Source organism: Epinephelus moara, chromosome 22 (assembly GCF_006386435.1).
Source record: "Epinephelus moara isolate mb chromosome 22, YSFRI_EMoa_1.0, whole genome shotgun sequence".
Taxonomy (NCBI): domain Eukaryota; kingdom Metazoa; phylum Chordata; class Actinopteri; order Perciformes; family Serranidae; genus Epinephelus; species Epinephelus moara.
This window is the reverse complement of record NC_065527.1, coordinates 39,829,408-39,844,827: the sequence shown is the minus strand read 5'-3', so window position 1 is coordinate 39,844,827 and position 15,420 is coordinate 39,829,408. Positions and strand designations below refer to the sequence as shown.

The 15,420-nt window shown below is 38.9% G+C and overlaps 2 protein-coding genes across 3 annotated transcripts; one reads left to right on the top strand and one right to left on the bottom strand.

Annotated features, from left to right (window-relative positions):
• Window positions 1–388: 388 nt before the first annotated feature.
• stpg1 (sperm-tail PG-rich repeat containing 1) lies at window positions 389–7,705 on the bottom strand. The gene is made up of 8 exons (XM_050035060.1): window positions 7,573–7,705; window positions 7,374–7,498; window positions 7,190–7,291; window positions 5,235–5,414; window positions 5,028–5,136; window positions 4,769–4,937; window positions 4,480–4,670; window positions 389–2,453 (listed from the first exon to the last, which is right to left on the bottom strand). The coding sequence occupies exons 1-8, from the start codon at window positions 7,592–7,594 to the stop codon at window positions 2,383–2,385; spliced, it is 969 nt and encodes a 322-aa protein (XP_049891017.1). The 5' UTR covers window positions 7,595–7,705; the 3' UTR covers window positions 389–2,382.
• A 35-nt stretch (window positions 7,706–7,740) lies between these two features.
• Window positions 7,741–13,918, top strand: meaf6 (MYST/Esa1-associated factor 6). Of its 2 annotated transcripts, XM_050035061.1 has the most exons (8): window positions 7,741–7,890; window positions 8,916–9,031; window positions 9,326–9,413; window positions 9,524–9,569; window positions 9,673–9,865; window positions 11,496–11,525; window positions 12,044–12,077; window positions 13,477–13,918. In XM_050035061.1, exons 1-8 carry the CDS (start codon window positions 7,801–7,803, stop codon window positions 13,489–13,491), a joined length of 612 nt encoding a protein of 203 aa, XP_049891018.1. In that variant the 5' UTR covers window positions 7,741–7,800; the 3' UTR covers window positions 13,492–13,918. The 2 variants fall into 2 exon arrangements, with proteins under 2 accessions (XP_049891018.1, XP_049891019.1); XM_050035062.1 differs by lacking the exon at window positions 11,496–11,525.
• Window positions 13,919–15,420: the final 1,502 nt, after the last annotated feature.

The window sequence follows — 15,420 nt, the reverse complement described above, 5'->3', positions numbered from 1 at the left end:
ATCTTAAAGATTACAGCTAAAAATGACAAGAGCAATAAACAAGCTTGCTAATGTCACATATCTCTGCAGTCCAAGTGACTGTTGGTGCCTCACAGTGATTCGGTCTATACAAAAACTAAAACGTTTTGCAGTTGCCAGGCAACCAGCAGGAAGTTACTGTGCCATGTCAAAAGTAGTCCTTTTCTTAAGTGGGATTTATAGTTGTGTGCAGACCCTACGCGCGTAGCCTACGCCGTTGTGAGCATTTATATGTGTGCAGTGGTGTGTCTGTGTCCCTCTGCAGTTACACCTCCAAAACACTAGTCAGTGGTGAAGGTTTCTGTTAAATGCTGTAAAGTTTAGTTGATTCAAAACACACAATAAACGTGGCTTAATAGAGACAATTTCAAACACAAGTACACAAATTGGCTTCACTATAACTTACAGCATTCACAGACAAACACTTATGTTAATCTGGACACATTTTCCCCAAAAATACAACATGCTAACGTTATTAGCACAAGCCTATGACATTTTACATTGTATAAATTAGTCTAGCAACTAGTGATCTTTCCCTCTTCTCATATAAAACCAGGGACAACAGCAACATTTAACAAAGGTAACGGCACACAGTTTGTCTCCATTACAACTCACAACATTCACCGACAAAACTGTCATACCAAACACGTTTTCCAAACAAATACATAATGCTAATGTTATTAGCGCCAGCATATGGCATTTTACATTGTATAAATTAGCCTAGCAGCGGATATTTCCTCTGCTTATATGAAGCTGGGATAAAATGCTATTTTGTGTAGGCTTTACTGTAATCACATTTTATTGTATCTTATCTGTGACATAAAAGTAAATAAAAGCTTCATTTACACTGAGGGAAATGGTTTCAGTATACATGAACAGACAGGAGGTCTGTGTCACCGCAATGCATAGTTACAATTCTGGGGAGGTGCACGTCAGGCTATGCCGAAGGTTGCAGCGTCGGTTCAATGCAGAAGTATAAATTCCCTTATTCAGTTATTTAGTAATTTATTTATTTATATGTTTCAGATTAAACTTGATATAAATGAGTGAGCTTGTAGAGGCGCTGGTATGCTAATTTTGTTTCAGTTGCATAGAGCAAAGCTCAGTGTTTCCCCCCGTTTCCAGTCTTTAGCCTAAACTTAGCTTAGCTAAGCTAACCGACAGCTAGCTCTGCCTCACATTTGAAACTAAAATAACTTTTTGGCCATCTGGGGCTGTGCATCATATCACAACATTGGCTTATCATCACCTTTTACAGTGATGTAACCGCCTAATGAATGTAAGTTCAATATTTGGTCTTTTATAGCTCTGTTTTGGTCTCCAACAACTCCTGAGGGAAATTCTCTTTAGCTGCTAAGTGTTCCACTGTGTTCACCAGCTGGTCTCTAACTGTGGTGCTGTGCAGGTAGTGTCAGTGGGTTTATGGAGCTTGTTCTGACTGCTGCAGCCAAAAATGACGGTAGGAAAGCAGTGCGAGCGAAGCAAAACAGTAAAGTTGTGGGCTGGAAAGCTGGAAACTATAAAGCTCTGTAAAGTCCAGTGAAGCGAAAGACACATAAATGTCTATAGGTTCAGCCACTTTTCTTAGACTTTTCACTGAGTCATTTGATACAGTTCCATTATGAAAACACTGATTATAGCTGCTTTTAGTATGAGAGTGATATTAATCCTGTCATCTAAATTTACGCTTGAATGCAAAAGAAAAACATTTTTCTCAAAATGTGAAACTTTAAAACAACAGAAAAGAGGAGTCAGAAAAGTGTTGTATCCACTGTTCTGACAATCTGACATCTGATAACGGCTGATGACTGATGTGTCCATTTGTCATTCAGGTTATACACCATCCCTGCCTCATGCCCAGTCAGTCACATTGCTCACATACAGTCACACTCCACCCCTCTGTCTGTCCTCTAGCAGTTGGCACAGTGGTGTCATCTCAAGCTCTCAGCTGTTACTGTGGCGCAGCACTGACTGGACCAGCAGCTGTCGAAGACCGCAGGAACACTTACTTCTATATCATCTCCAGATTAGAGCATCGGGAAATCAGGGTGAGGATGAAACACATGGCTTTTCAAGTGTTTTGGCCTTCCCTTACATCACCACTATGGATAAATAGGGTATATGATTCATTTTCTAAAATATCTCTTACATCTGGTTGGCCTAGTTAGATAAAATTCTAGATAGAAATATAGATTAAATGGTTGCAAACATTTCGCTTTAATCCTTGTTTTTTTTCTCAACAATCTGATCTAAAGAAATCAAAGACCCACACATAAACCCATGTGCAAAGCATTCTGACACAGATAATCACAGTCCATGTGTGTGGAGAAATGTACATATCTGCTGTGTTTCTTGAAAGCTTCATCAAGGAAGCCAGACTCTGGAGTCACTGTAAAAGAAGGACTGCTTTGACAAATTCCGTGGATTGTAGAAACCTGGAAAGAAGGAGAGAAAGATTTACTTAATGCTTTCATATGTACAGTCACATAAACAACTAAAATACTCAGATTAAGACTACATGTCTTTCTCCTGGGTGTCTACAGGTATCATACATTTAAACTTAATGCTTTTTAGCACATATAAGGATCATTTTTAACCAAAGACTGATTTTCAGACCTTTTTCTTATGAGCACTGCAGGTAAATAGCCTATAAAGTTAAGTAGTATAAATGTAGTCCTGTGCAGAGGTAGGTTAAGGTTAGGTTAATCTACATTTTGCCAACAAGTAAGTAGAAGTATAAAGTAAAAAGACAGTATTAGGTTCAGGTTCTAAAAACCCTCAGACACCCTGTTCTTCTGTAGCCAAACAAAGTACTGTCAGACAAATGGACAACGTGAGGTATTCCCACCCAAAAAAAACATGTGCATGATTCCTAACTTTTTCTGAAACTTTGAACCAAGTTGAAGTTTATATAACAGAGCAGCGACCAGCTGCAGAGGAGTTACCTCTCTCTCTTGTCTCAGTTGATAGAGAGAGATTAATGTTCATTCAGCCAGAGCTGTGGTCTCTCACTAAAATCCCAAAAGTCCAGGAGGGGTATTCCCTGTGTAAATGTGTCACAGCTTGATGTCGCTGGAGAATTTACACATTTAGCTCCAGGCCAAAAAACTCTACACTACTTGTGTTTCTCTACCTCTCAAGGTCAATTATTGGGTTCAAATATGGATGTATTGCATATATTTTTTTTTTTAGGATAAGCACAGCTATTTAAAAGCTGAGAAACGTGATGCAGATAGCTGCATCAAAGATTTATGAAGGATACATATGTAGAATTCAGGTTACCCAAGAGAAATCCAGTTCTGAAGGTGTCAAATGTAAAAGCTCATTACAGTCGGTTAGACAACAAACCTCAGGACAGCAGATGAAGGCATGGCACATCATCATAAAGCAATAAACAACACAGGGGAGACTACAACTACAAACCCTTGTATAAAGTAACTCTATGCAGCTTTTACTCTAGTCGACCCTCACCACCTCTCTGACTTTATTGGTGTCAAAGGGCAAAAAATCCTATTGATCCTAATTGATTTTCCTAAAGAATATTGTTTTCGATAAATATTATTTGTTACATTTTATTTACCGAGTTGTCATGTTTTGTAAGATAATGTGCAATGGTTATAATGCACTGTGCCACTAATTTCAGCAGCTGTTAAAATATGGCTTGGTTTTTTTAAAAAATGTGATTGATTTCAAATGGCACTTAAAACATACACACTATTTTCAGAAAATGTTTAAACTTATTGATTAAATCACGCTCAGTTCTGAGAGTTTTCTTGCTTTTAGACCGGTCGACTATTCTTAGGTGAAACTGCTGTTTAAATGTCAGTGGAATTAGTCGTAAGGAGTATCCCTAATGTGCATGTATCTTGGATAGCCATGCAACAAAATGCCAATATTACTTACAATTAAGCATGATGATAAGACATGATAAGATGAAATGAAAGAAATGATTGTGCAGCAGATGCTGTTTAAAGTCAAAGATTGCAAATATATAGAGTGCATCAATCAGGTGCAAAAACTAACATACACAGTGCCAGAAACGTAATCAGGTTCAAAGTAAATGTCATAAATATAAACAGGTTAACAATAAGCATAATAGCTCAAGACTGTTGATGTGTAGAGATTTAAAAAGTGGGACTGATAGGGTTAAAAGTCCCAGGCAGATTCCACGAGTTACTTTATGATAAAATGTTGTCATTAAATTTTCATGTGCACCTACTTTTCCTTACCCTGCCTCATTTACACACACTTATGTCAGCAGTTTCCTACATTTCCCACAGCCAATTTCAACTGCTCCCAGAGTAGGGATGCAAATTTAATGCAACCCTAATCTAATCCCTGTCTATTTATTTAAAGAAGTACAAATTAGCATGTAACTATGTTCTTTAAAATGCACGTTTCTAAAAAAAAAAAAAAAAAGGTTATGTTTTATGTAGTGGATTTGTGTTTTTAAGGCATTACCTGGACCTGGCCTCACACCAGCCTGTGAGTTTTCGAGTATCCTCTCAGTTTTGGATGCAAATGCAGCAGTGGGCATGGGATGCTTAGCCGAGCTGTTAACATCTGTGATGTTATAGTGTGCAGGGCCTGGTAAGGGAGGGTCCTTAGGAACAATCAGAGGGGGTGCTGCTATTGCCAAATAATAGCCTCTCCTTGAAACACAGTGAACAGAATTCACATTTTTAGACTACTGAAAAGAAATAACCGAGGGACACACCCCCAAAGAGATAAATATTGTGTGTTTACTCACGGCAGGATGGTCCTCCTCACCGGTGCAGGGGTCTGATGGGGATTGTAGGCTCCTGGGCAGGGCGCACGATTGTCCACTGAAAAAGGTCTTCTCTGGGTTTTTGATTTGAAGGGGGACAAGACTGCCTTGGAGCTGTGCTGGATTAAGTGGTCATTCACCTCATAGTGGCCTTCAACAAATATATAAAAACTTAGATAAGTAAAATTAAGAATAAAAGATGACAAAAAATGTGTTAGAAATGAGAAAAATAAGTAGTTACATGGTGATGGCCCATTTTTGTTTGGGTAAATGGAGTCACGTCCAGTTTCTGACAGGAAAGCTGCTGTACCAGCCACTGAGGAGAAGCTCTTTTTACTGCCACAGCTGACCTGTCCACACAGAGGAAACAAAAAAAAGCTGCATATTAACTAAAGGACGCACAATACAGTCTTGAAAAGCAACTTGCATACTTCACATACATACATACATCATACTGATTCGGGGCTGGTGTTTTGTGCTTTGGCTCATCTAACTGCACAGCCACAGGCAACCTGAACACCCTGGAGACTCCAGTGTTGAAGTCATCGTTGTTTATTAAGGAGCTCTGCAGGTTGTATGCATTTGGTCCAGGGGTGCCTCTCAGTGGGTTAAGGGAAGCCCTGGTAGCCTGTTGAAAACGATGATATGACGAAAAATGCTCATGCTCATGTTGATGAAATATTTGGTGTATTTACAGGCAGAAACAGCAGACTCTAAACTTAAATTCAGGGCCATAACTATCACTGTTATCATGTTATTTGTATTTTGTGAGGAAATTTGGGGGATTTAGCAACCATGGCACACAATTTAGACTTCCATGATGGTAAATAAGATTTACAGAAATTTATGTTAAAGGTCCATTGTGAAGGATTTAGGGGGATATGTTGGCAGAAATTGAATATAATATAATAAGTATGTTTTCTTTAAACTATAATCACCTGAAAGAAGAGTCATTGTGTTTTCATTACCGTAGAATGAGCTGTCTATATCTACATATGGAGCGAGTTCTTGTATACAGAGTCCACCATGTTGCACCACCATGTTTCTACAGCAGCCCAAAACAGACAAACCAAATCCTGGCTCTAGATAGGGCAATGCGTATTAGAATCCCCCCCTGCGGCATGCAGCGTCAGAAAAACACTTTTTTTTTTTTTATGTGAAACTGATTTATATAATGCACCTTACACAGACATTTTTCTACATATCTGCTGTAGTAGGAATTGGACAAAATTTAAAAAACAAAAAACAATAACATCCTCCTAGAAAGATTTGCCACCATTGGTATCACTAGCACTGCTCTAAACTGGTTTAAGTCATATCTCTCTGGCTGCACTCAATTTGTTCAAATCAGAAATTTCAGATCCAACTCTTGTCCAGTTACTAGTGGTGTTCCTTAGGGCTCTGTCCTAGGTCCCCTTTTATTTATTATTTACCTTCTACCTCTTGGCCATATCTTCTGAAAATTTGGTATTCACTTCCACTTATGCTGATGACACCCAGCTCCAGAGACGGCTGGTATAAATGGGCTAGCAGGGCTAAGCCCTGCCTATCTTTTAATAATGATAAAATAAATAAAATATTAGTTATTGAACCTTAGAACTGATTGTTTTTGGTGGAACCTATAGCAGCAACAGCACTAAAATAGTCACAAAAACGCAGGATTTTTTTTACAGCCCATACTCCTAGAATCAGCTTCCAATCCTTGTTGTCACATTGTGAGTGACAGGTGTCGTGACAAGCCCCCTTGATTTACTGTCCAGTTTGGCTAAATTAATTCAGCCCAGGCCACTGACTTTTGGCCAATGACAGTGCGTGGAAGTACAGTGAGGGCCTGCCCGCTGTTACTGTAGTGGGAGAGTGAGAGTGAGGCGCCTATAAATAAAATGCATTATTATTATTATTATCATTATTATTATTAAAATTACACAAATAAACAGGAGGGAAGTCACAAATGCCACAAACTGACAGGAAGCAATCCACAAATGTGCAAAACCCATTTCATGTGTAAATATGGATCAACAAATGCGTAAATATGACTTCATGTGTATTTGCTGTGGTGAAACTGTTTAAATTTGTAAAACCTGTACATTTTTTATGTGAAATTAAGGTACGCGTTTACAGAGTAAGTTATGTGCATTTGCAAATCAATCTGTATTTTTGTAGATATGACTTTACACAACACATATATAAAAAGACATGTTTGTGGATAGTAAAATATTTGAAGATCTTGGTACACATTCATAGATTGAAGACAACAAGTGGCACATACTCTGGCTCCATTTGCATTTATTTTATTTTGATGACATTTCGGCCTTTGGGCCTTATTTCACATATTTATAGATTGTCTTGTGTGGGTTACAAATAATACCGTCCAATAAAAACGTCCATACTGGGGGACCTGACCTTGGATGGAACAAAGCCTGTCGTGCCTTTCTTTGAGAAGGAAGGACTTTGGACTTCAGCACTGGAGATGCGACCATAGCTGCCTGGTCCAGGATTTTCATTCTGAAACATAACACATCATTATCATGTTTATAATGCATTGTTTTTAGCTGATACTTTACCATGATGTTTGGATAGTGCCTACCAGACAAACTTGTGAAGGGAATCTCCTGGCTTGAGATAAAAACCCTTTCTTTTCTTCATTTGGTATGACTACTGTTTGGTATTTTGTTGGTATTGAAGATGAAACGGTGTAAGCCGGAATCTTACCTGTTTCAAAATTAAAACAATAATTATATTTAATTGCTAAAAATGAAAAAAGTAAAGTGTTCACTTAGACTCACTTTCATTAAATCCTCGGTACATGTTGCCCGTGGTTCAGCTGGTTAACACGGTGAAAGTCAGTAAATCTGAAGCCATATTCGTGTTGCCATGGCGACGTAAAAATAGAGTGCAGGTCAAAGCGGCGTCCTGCCGTGGTGTTATAGCGCCATCTCTCGGTGACACGCGCGTCCACCAGGCGCGTTATACCAACCAGCCTCTGTTTTGTTTCTAGAATAGCTCGATCCATCATGGCGATGCATGCGAAGGCGACTCCACCACAGATCCCGGACACCCGCCGGGAGCTAGCTGAACTGGTGAAGAGGAAACAAGAACTAGCGGTGAGCTAACGCTACCGTAATTTCGTCAAAGATGAAAGCGACATTAAGAAGTGCACTGTTTAACCATTTAGAAGTTCAGCTGTAGCAGCTTTAATATCAGCGTTTGCTACCCGAGGCCTCGCTAAAAGCTAGGCTAATTATAGCAGTTGCTAACGTTAGCTGTCTGTTCGCTTCAGCACAGTTCACTCCAACAGTGCTAATAGCTTCAGCTAACTTGGCTAGCTAGCTACCGTAAAGTCAATATAACCTTTTTAGCTATCTAGCGTGTATTGTAATAGCACAGTTTAATTGCAATACCTAAGTGTTTGAATTAATTTTAATTGTTTATGTCAGCTTTACGTTTTGTAGCCCTCACGGGCATTGCTGCGATGAATATGCTAGCTGGCTAGCATAGCTATAATTCAGCCGCCGCCCGGTTTCAAAGTTCTCGCGTTATCTCGTTCTTCTTCTTTGGATTTTAACGGCAGTTTCTATCCTTAATGTTGCACTACTGCCACCTTTTGGAGTTGTCAGATTTTCATCATCAGTACTGTTCTCATTTGGGAATCTAAAAAAAATCATCTTATGCCTTGTCAACTTTCACCACAGTACTTCAGTATGTTCTTTATACCTGCTCCTGTTAGCCCTAATGTTTTCATTTCTTCCAGTTCTCTCTGATAAATTTATGTTCCACAGTTTCTTGTACCTGGCAATGATCACAAAACCCCTCATGTTATGTTTGATTCATGGACATTTTATGTACTTTATTCAGCATTACAAGAAAAAACTGGCGACACAAGTCGTGTAGAAACAAAATACTGATGCAAATAAAGGAATTGTGTAATTAGACTTTTCTCTCCTTCTTGCCTGGCATCTCCGTCCTGCTTTCAGCCAAGGTTACTCATTTATCTCTGCATCCCTGATATGAAAATCGCCTCATAATTAAAACTCTGACAAACGTGTGTACACATCTGTTTATCTGTGCACAGTGAAAACTGCTTATCCACAATTAATTCAAGTTTAATCTGATTTCTGCAATATCTTAGGAGACACTGGTGAACTTGGAGAGACAAATATATGCATTTGAAGGCAGCTACCTAGAAGACACCCAGATGTATGGCAACATCATCAGAGGATGGGACCGATATCTCACTAACCAGAAGTAAGTGTCAGGTTACTCTCATACTGTTAACGCTTTTTTCAATGTATGGATGAGAAGAAAGTAACATGAAACTACAGGATTTTACAACTATCACAAGAGCCACAGTCAGTTTTAAAATGAATAAGGCATGCGTCAACCCCTTTAATGGCTGAGCCGGCAATCAGACTTACTTTTCTATTAAGCTTTGTTATAAGATGAAAACTTAAGGATATGGTTCTACACTGTCAAAGTGTAATCAACAGGTGCATGGTGAAAACTTTGTGTTACTTAACCATTTTGCTGTTATTCTGACAGGAACTCCAATAGTAAGACAGATAGAAGGAATAGGAAATTCAAGGAAGCAGAGCGTTTATTCAGCAAGTCATCTGTCACATCAGTTGCAGTAAGTCTGTCTCTCACTGGATATTTTTCACACAATATATGAGTTTCTCATTTGCTGCATGAAAAGAAAAGAATTACTAATACAGTGGCACTCTCTGCTTCGGTTTACAGGCAGTATGTGCACTCGGTGGGATACCGGATCACATGAATGAAAAACGTGAGTTGTTTTTGAAACCTTCTCAAGCCAGTCAATGTTGGAAAAGTTTCTTCTTCTAGCACTTTCTTAATCTCGGTTTGTGCTACCATTTGGATCCTGTCAGGTGAGGCAGGCAGCGGCACAGAAAGCGACGCCTCTCCAGATCTCCAGAATCAAGAGAACGAGCCAAGCCAGGAGGACACGGAAGATGTGGACACGACGCTTCAGGACCTAAAGCCTCAGAAAGCTGCTTCCTCGTCCTCCTCAGGCAGCCATCACGGGAGCCACAAAAAGAGGAAGAACAAAAACAGACACAGGTACACAATAAAGATACAACACACAGTGTGTCAGCGTTTTGTTTAATCTCTGATTCTTTATCCTTCTGATCGTGCTGGTAATTGGTAATTCTTGATTACAGAGTTTGTTGATAGCTGATCAGTATGTGTACATGCACAAAAGAAACCAGGTTATTGGGAGAAAGTGGGTAATGTTGGAAGTCGGACTACATATTTACATTCACTGTAGTAAGACCTGGTTTCGGTAAAATCCACGTCTAGATGTAGCAGGTCAGCTAAGATTCTCTCCTCTACTGTGATCCTATTTTGGTACCAATGTTCGGTCATTTTTAAACATCTTAGTGGTACAAAATGCTTCTTTATGATTCAAAGTCAGACACTCCCTCCAGCAGTCTGAATGTTAACAAAGAAAGAAATCAGAGCATAACATGGTTACTGAAAGGCAGTGGTTCCCAGCATTTGGCTTGTGACTCACTATATTCAAATGATGTGTACTTGTGTGAGCCCTCATCAGTGCTTATGGCCTTAGTCTAAACATTCATGTGCAGTTAAACCAAGTTGTTTCATTTGAAGGATTATTAGAAACCTCAAGAGGTCAAAGTTTTAGATATTTTTACAAGAAAAAGCACAAAGTTAGGAAAAATAAACACAATTTTTTCCAAGAGAAGTACACCACAGTGGCTTGGCTGTAAGATTACAAGACAGAATAAGACTTGGAAAACACAAAATGCTTTCAGACTAGTCCTGTTGGAAAGGTTTGTCAGAGACACTGTTAGCCCAAGTCATTTCCTGAAAAATATATATTATTTTCGAGCCACTGTCGTATGTTTTCCTTTGCTCCTATCTTTTAATTATTTTGGGCTCTGACACGTAATAAAACACACACTAAAGAGCATGTTAACACACTGATTATTTATTGGTAAGTTTAGTTTTGTTATTATGAGAGTCAGTGTCATTGGACTGAGTTAATAAACTGTTCACAAGTTACTTATTAGTAAAAGGAAAACTTTGGTATTTTTCAGCCTGGACCCTTTTTCCCATGTTTTGTCTCTAAGTGACTATTTGAGACAACAATTTTTGAAATTGGTCCAGTATTGAGAGACAACGTTGCAGCTGTGGCATAGAACAGGCTGCAGAGTAATCCCTACAGGCAATTGTGCACTGTCAATGTCCATCCTCTGGAAGTGCTTATTTTTGTCACTGACAGGCTCAGATTGTTAGTAAAGTGTCTGCTAAAGTTATGGAAAGGACCCTACAGAGAAATGAAATGTGCTTTTCCTTACCTTTCGCTGATCCCGTCTCTTTCTTTGTGTGTGCAACCAAGTCTCGTTCAAGGAGAAGTGTCATTCTGAAATCTCGCAGACTTTTCCAAACTGTCAAAATCAGCTAAATATTCAGCCATGACACTGAAAATCTTTTAGATAACACAAAGCTACGCTATCTTTACTCCAACACAACAAACGCTTCCCAGCACTCCTCTCTCCACATCTCACTGACGTTTCCACTGCTGTCTTCCTGTAACAAATCACATCTCCCAAGATTTCAGAACGAGACACTCTCTCAATAGTGGACCAATTTCAAAAATAGTTGTCTCCAGGTTGGTGAACTAACAGCTGCTGCTCTCTTCCTTCCCCTAATGCTGCCCCCCCAGTCCTTCTGCCATGTTTGATTATGACTTTGAGTAAGTCTGATTTTTACTTCCTGCTCCTGTGATCTTCACTTCCTTCCTGCTGTTAAACCCCATCGTCAACTTTTCCACCGTTTCCCCCGCTCTTCGTCTGCTTCTCTTGACCGACAGTAGAGTTTAAGCCTGCTAGTTATTCAGTCATACTGCATGTCCAACACTTCATTCTATAATTTTGAATGCATTTCAGCATCCAGCACTCTGATCTCCATTAGATTTTCTTGCTTGTTACTGGGGTATTTTCACATCTTTCTGACCCCAGGTTCATTTCAAGTGTGCTTCCCCAACTCCAGTAATGACATAAAACATTGCTGGGGTTGTCAGATGCTGGGCTGGCTACAGATTTCCTGCACAAACAAGAACAAACACATGGTCATTTAGTGTTCTTGTTATGGGCTTGTTTCAAGGCTTCTTCATGATACAGTAGTTGTACCGCTTGTCACCATAATTCCCATCAAAACCAGGTTTATGAACTATGAATATCTAACACAACCTTCTCTTTGTTTTTGTTGCAGATTTGACATGAAGGTTAACAAGAAACCCAGAGCTGTAAGTTGTTTTGCTTTGTTTATCTAATAATACTGTTACAGATATTTTCATTAGCAACTAAACTGACCATAATTCAGTGTTTTGTCTTGAAAAAAAAAAAAATCAGAAAATAGTAAAAAAAAAAAAAAAAATTTGTCTGACCAACAGTCCAGTCATGTATGACATTAAAAAAGCATCAAATCCTCACATAAATGTTTAGCATTTTTGCTTAAAAATGACTAAAATGATTATTTATATATCAAAATAGTTGCTGATAAATATTCTGGTGATTGACTTGCCTCGCTGTTGTTTATCAAAGGTACAATCGTGAAATGGAGGGACAGAGTTGTCTCGCTTTGAGGCTGGCAGCGGAGGAACTAAAGCGGGATTTATAGTTTTGCGCAGACCATATGCATGTAGCCTACGCACGTCGCCTACGCTGTTGAGAGCATTTATACTTGTGCAGAGGTGTGTCTGTCACTGTAGTTACACCTTCAAAACTTTATTCAGTGGCGGAAGTTTCTGTGATGTGCTGTAAAATTTCGTTGATTCAAAACACACATTAAACATGGCTTAATAGAGACAGTTTCAAACACAAGTAAACAAATTGACTTCACGTAGAGCCTAGGCCGTAGCTAAGGCATCAACACAGATGTATAAATTCCCTATAACACAGTCGAATCGAGGTCTTAATAAAAGGGACAGCTGGCAGGACAGGACGGGTGTGATGTTTTGGGGACATATTACATGTGGTAGCCACCATTAAGAGATTTAAAAAGTGGCTTGTAGCCATTAGCAGCTAACTCAAAACATTTAAAAACAGCAACCGAAAACTGGGGAGACAATTATGTCCAGGAGCTCTTACCCTCTGAGCATAGGGCGAGATCAATATAATGGGGAAGGTAAATGATTGTTATTACCTCTGCCAAGGAGGTTATGTTTTCGCCAGCGTTGGTCTGTTTGATGGTCTGCAAGATAACTCAAAAAGTTCTGAACAGACTTTGATGAAATTTCCAGGAAAGGTTGATAATGGGACAAGGAACAGATGATAAAATTGTGGTGGTGATCGGTTGAAGCCAAGTGGATAAAATAATAAAATGGCAGGAAATCCGAGCTGCTTGGCGGAGGTCTGAACTCTCAGAGTGCTTTTCTAGTTGCCATTGTTATTGTTAAGAAAGCACTGCCTGAGGCGTATGTTATGTCACACTAGAAGCTGATGCTGTTGTGTTACACATCACGCCCACCACACCGGCCACGCCGCTTTTGATTCTGGAATGCTTACGTATATATAAAAAAGTGAAGTCAGCGTAATTAAGAGTCTTCTTTGCGACCCTATCATGGGATGTCTTTAGAAAGGGTTTGTGATTGCTGTCTTTTCTTCAGTCGTTTTTTTCATTCTTTGTTCTCTGTCCTCCTGCAGGATTATTCAGCTTAACAAAGATGACTGGAACACCTGGACGCACGAGGAGGATACGTGTAGAGAAACACAAGATTTCTGGACTCAATGAACTTTGTTTTGCCTTTTTTTCCCATCAGTTGTCATATTACAGTCTGTTCTGTGTGTATTGCTTGAAACATTCCCCTCCTGACACCAACACTGGGTCAAGATTTTGACCTACCAAGTAAGTAGATCTATGGTGTTGCATGTTACTTGAGGCCTGATGAGGCTGACCTCCAGTAACACACCATCTTGTATAGTGTTTAAAATGATTGTATTTACTATGTAGTTCATTTCACATTGTGAGAAAGTTAAGCTTTTTTTTTTTTTAAGCGTCACATAGTTGTATAATCCCTGAATACCCCAGATTCTTTTATTACATGGTTGTTTTGCAAAAAAAAATAAAATACCAGTAATGTGAAAATGTTTTGGTTGTTTATTAAAAGGCAGTGCTTTGCGTCACTCATCACAGCAGTTAAAGGATTGTAAAATGTTGTGAAGCAGCTGATACGGCTGGAATAGTCACCCTAAGTCTTTGTTGTTTCTCGTGTCAATCACTGGCAGATACACGCCTGTGAAACATCCAAAATTTACCAAATGTTGGATAGAGTTCCCATACGTATGGTCCATAAGAAGCTATTTAATGAAATAGAATATTATTAGTGTTTACCTAACTATTATAGAGAATCGCCAGCGAATTCTCTTCTGACAGTTCTCAGTTTATTATATGAAAATAGTTCCTAAAGTAAACACGTCTCAGAGCACAAGCTGATGACGGCACCGTGCTATTTACAACATGGTGCCTGGGTTTTGTCAGTTGTAAACCTAAATAGCCAATGTTATTTTTACAAATACATGGTTCATATGCATAGAAAGTTGTTTTTTTATTACTATGTGGTCAACAACTGTTAATGAAAGCCACAGCTTTAAACATGTTTTCAATCCACATAGCCAGCATGCAGTATTTCAAATCCTTCACGAGGTGGCGCCAAAACACGATTGGCTGTACTGTAAATGACATACATAAACATAGAAGGTAAGATTAAGATTGAACATTTATGGCCACAGTCAAGACTGTTTGTATAAATCCTACACAATATTTAGTTTTCTCATTGAGTGTGTATAGATAAACATTATCAGGGCTACCAGAGAGATACCATACCTTGCTTGTCACAGCCGTGTGTAGTTAAGTGTATTATTGTATATGATGCCAGTATATCCTACGCCCTGCCCCTGAAAGGCATGCTGGAGTGACATGAACTAACATGAACTAAGGTTTAAGTATAGGAACTATTGTGAAGGGTGGAGTGAAGTCTCCATATTGAGACCTCAGTTGTGTGTTTGTGTTATGTAACACTAGATGGCAGCAACTTATCAGAATCCAGGATACTGTATTTCGTCTGGTTTCAAATCTTTTCTACATTTTTTAGCTCTGCTATGACATATTGGATTTTTTTCTTTAGACCATCTATTTGTTGTGTATATTGAGACCGAACTGCCTAATTTCCCTTTCATATATATACATTTGAAACTCTTAAAACACAGTGTGATTGATTGTATGTATTGTGATGATGATATAATGTATCTAGTATTACACAATTCAGGTTTACATTGTCATAGAGTTGTTCTTAAAGGCACATCACCTGTAGACTTTCTGCATATAGCATCAAACGTTGTTATATGAGGAATATGCTGCAGTCTGTGATGTAATCTCTGAACAACAGGTCAAAGTTTTGTTGTTCATTTATTAGTTGAACTATAGTTTGCAGTTGTTTTTGCAGTTGGCAGGTTCAAATCTCAGTAGCTTTTTCAGTAGTTTACTACTTTGGGCTATGTAGTTTATTACAAACTACATCATTATAGTATTCTCATGACGTTTTTGTGCCATACAGTATGGAAAAATGCCGCAGCTTACTGGCCACTGTT

Excerpts from the sequence above, each read along its gene's own strand:
- stpg1 (XM_050035060.1), bottom strand. The coding sequence starts at position 7,594 with ATGTACCGAGGATTTAATGAAA. Across the intron at positions 5,137-5,234 it reads CAGCCCCGAATCAGTATGAT|GTCAGCTGTGGCAGTAAAAA; the intron begins GTATGTATGTAT and ends CTGTGTGGACAG. Across the intron at positions 4,938-5,027 it reads CAAAAATGGGCCATCACCAT|GCCACTATGAGGTGAATGAC; the intron begins GTAACTACTTAT and ends TATTTGTTGAAG.
- meaf6 (XM_050035061.1), top strand. The coding sequence starts at position 7,801 with ATGGCGATGCATGCGAAGGCGACTCCACCACAGATCCCGGACACCCGC. Across the intron at positions 7,891-8,915 it reads AGAGGAAACAAGAACTAGCG|GAGACACTGGTGAACTTGGA; the intron begins GTGAGCTAACGC and ends GCAATATCTTAG. Across the intron at positions 9,866-11,495 it reads AAGAACAAAAACAGACACAG|TCCTTCTGCCATGTTTGATT; the intron begins GTACACAATAAA and ends CTGCCCCCCCAG.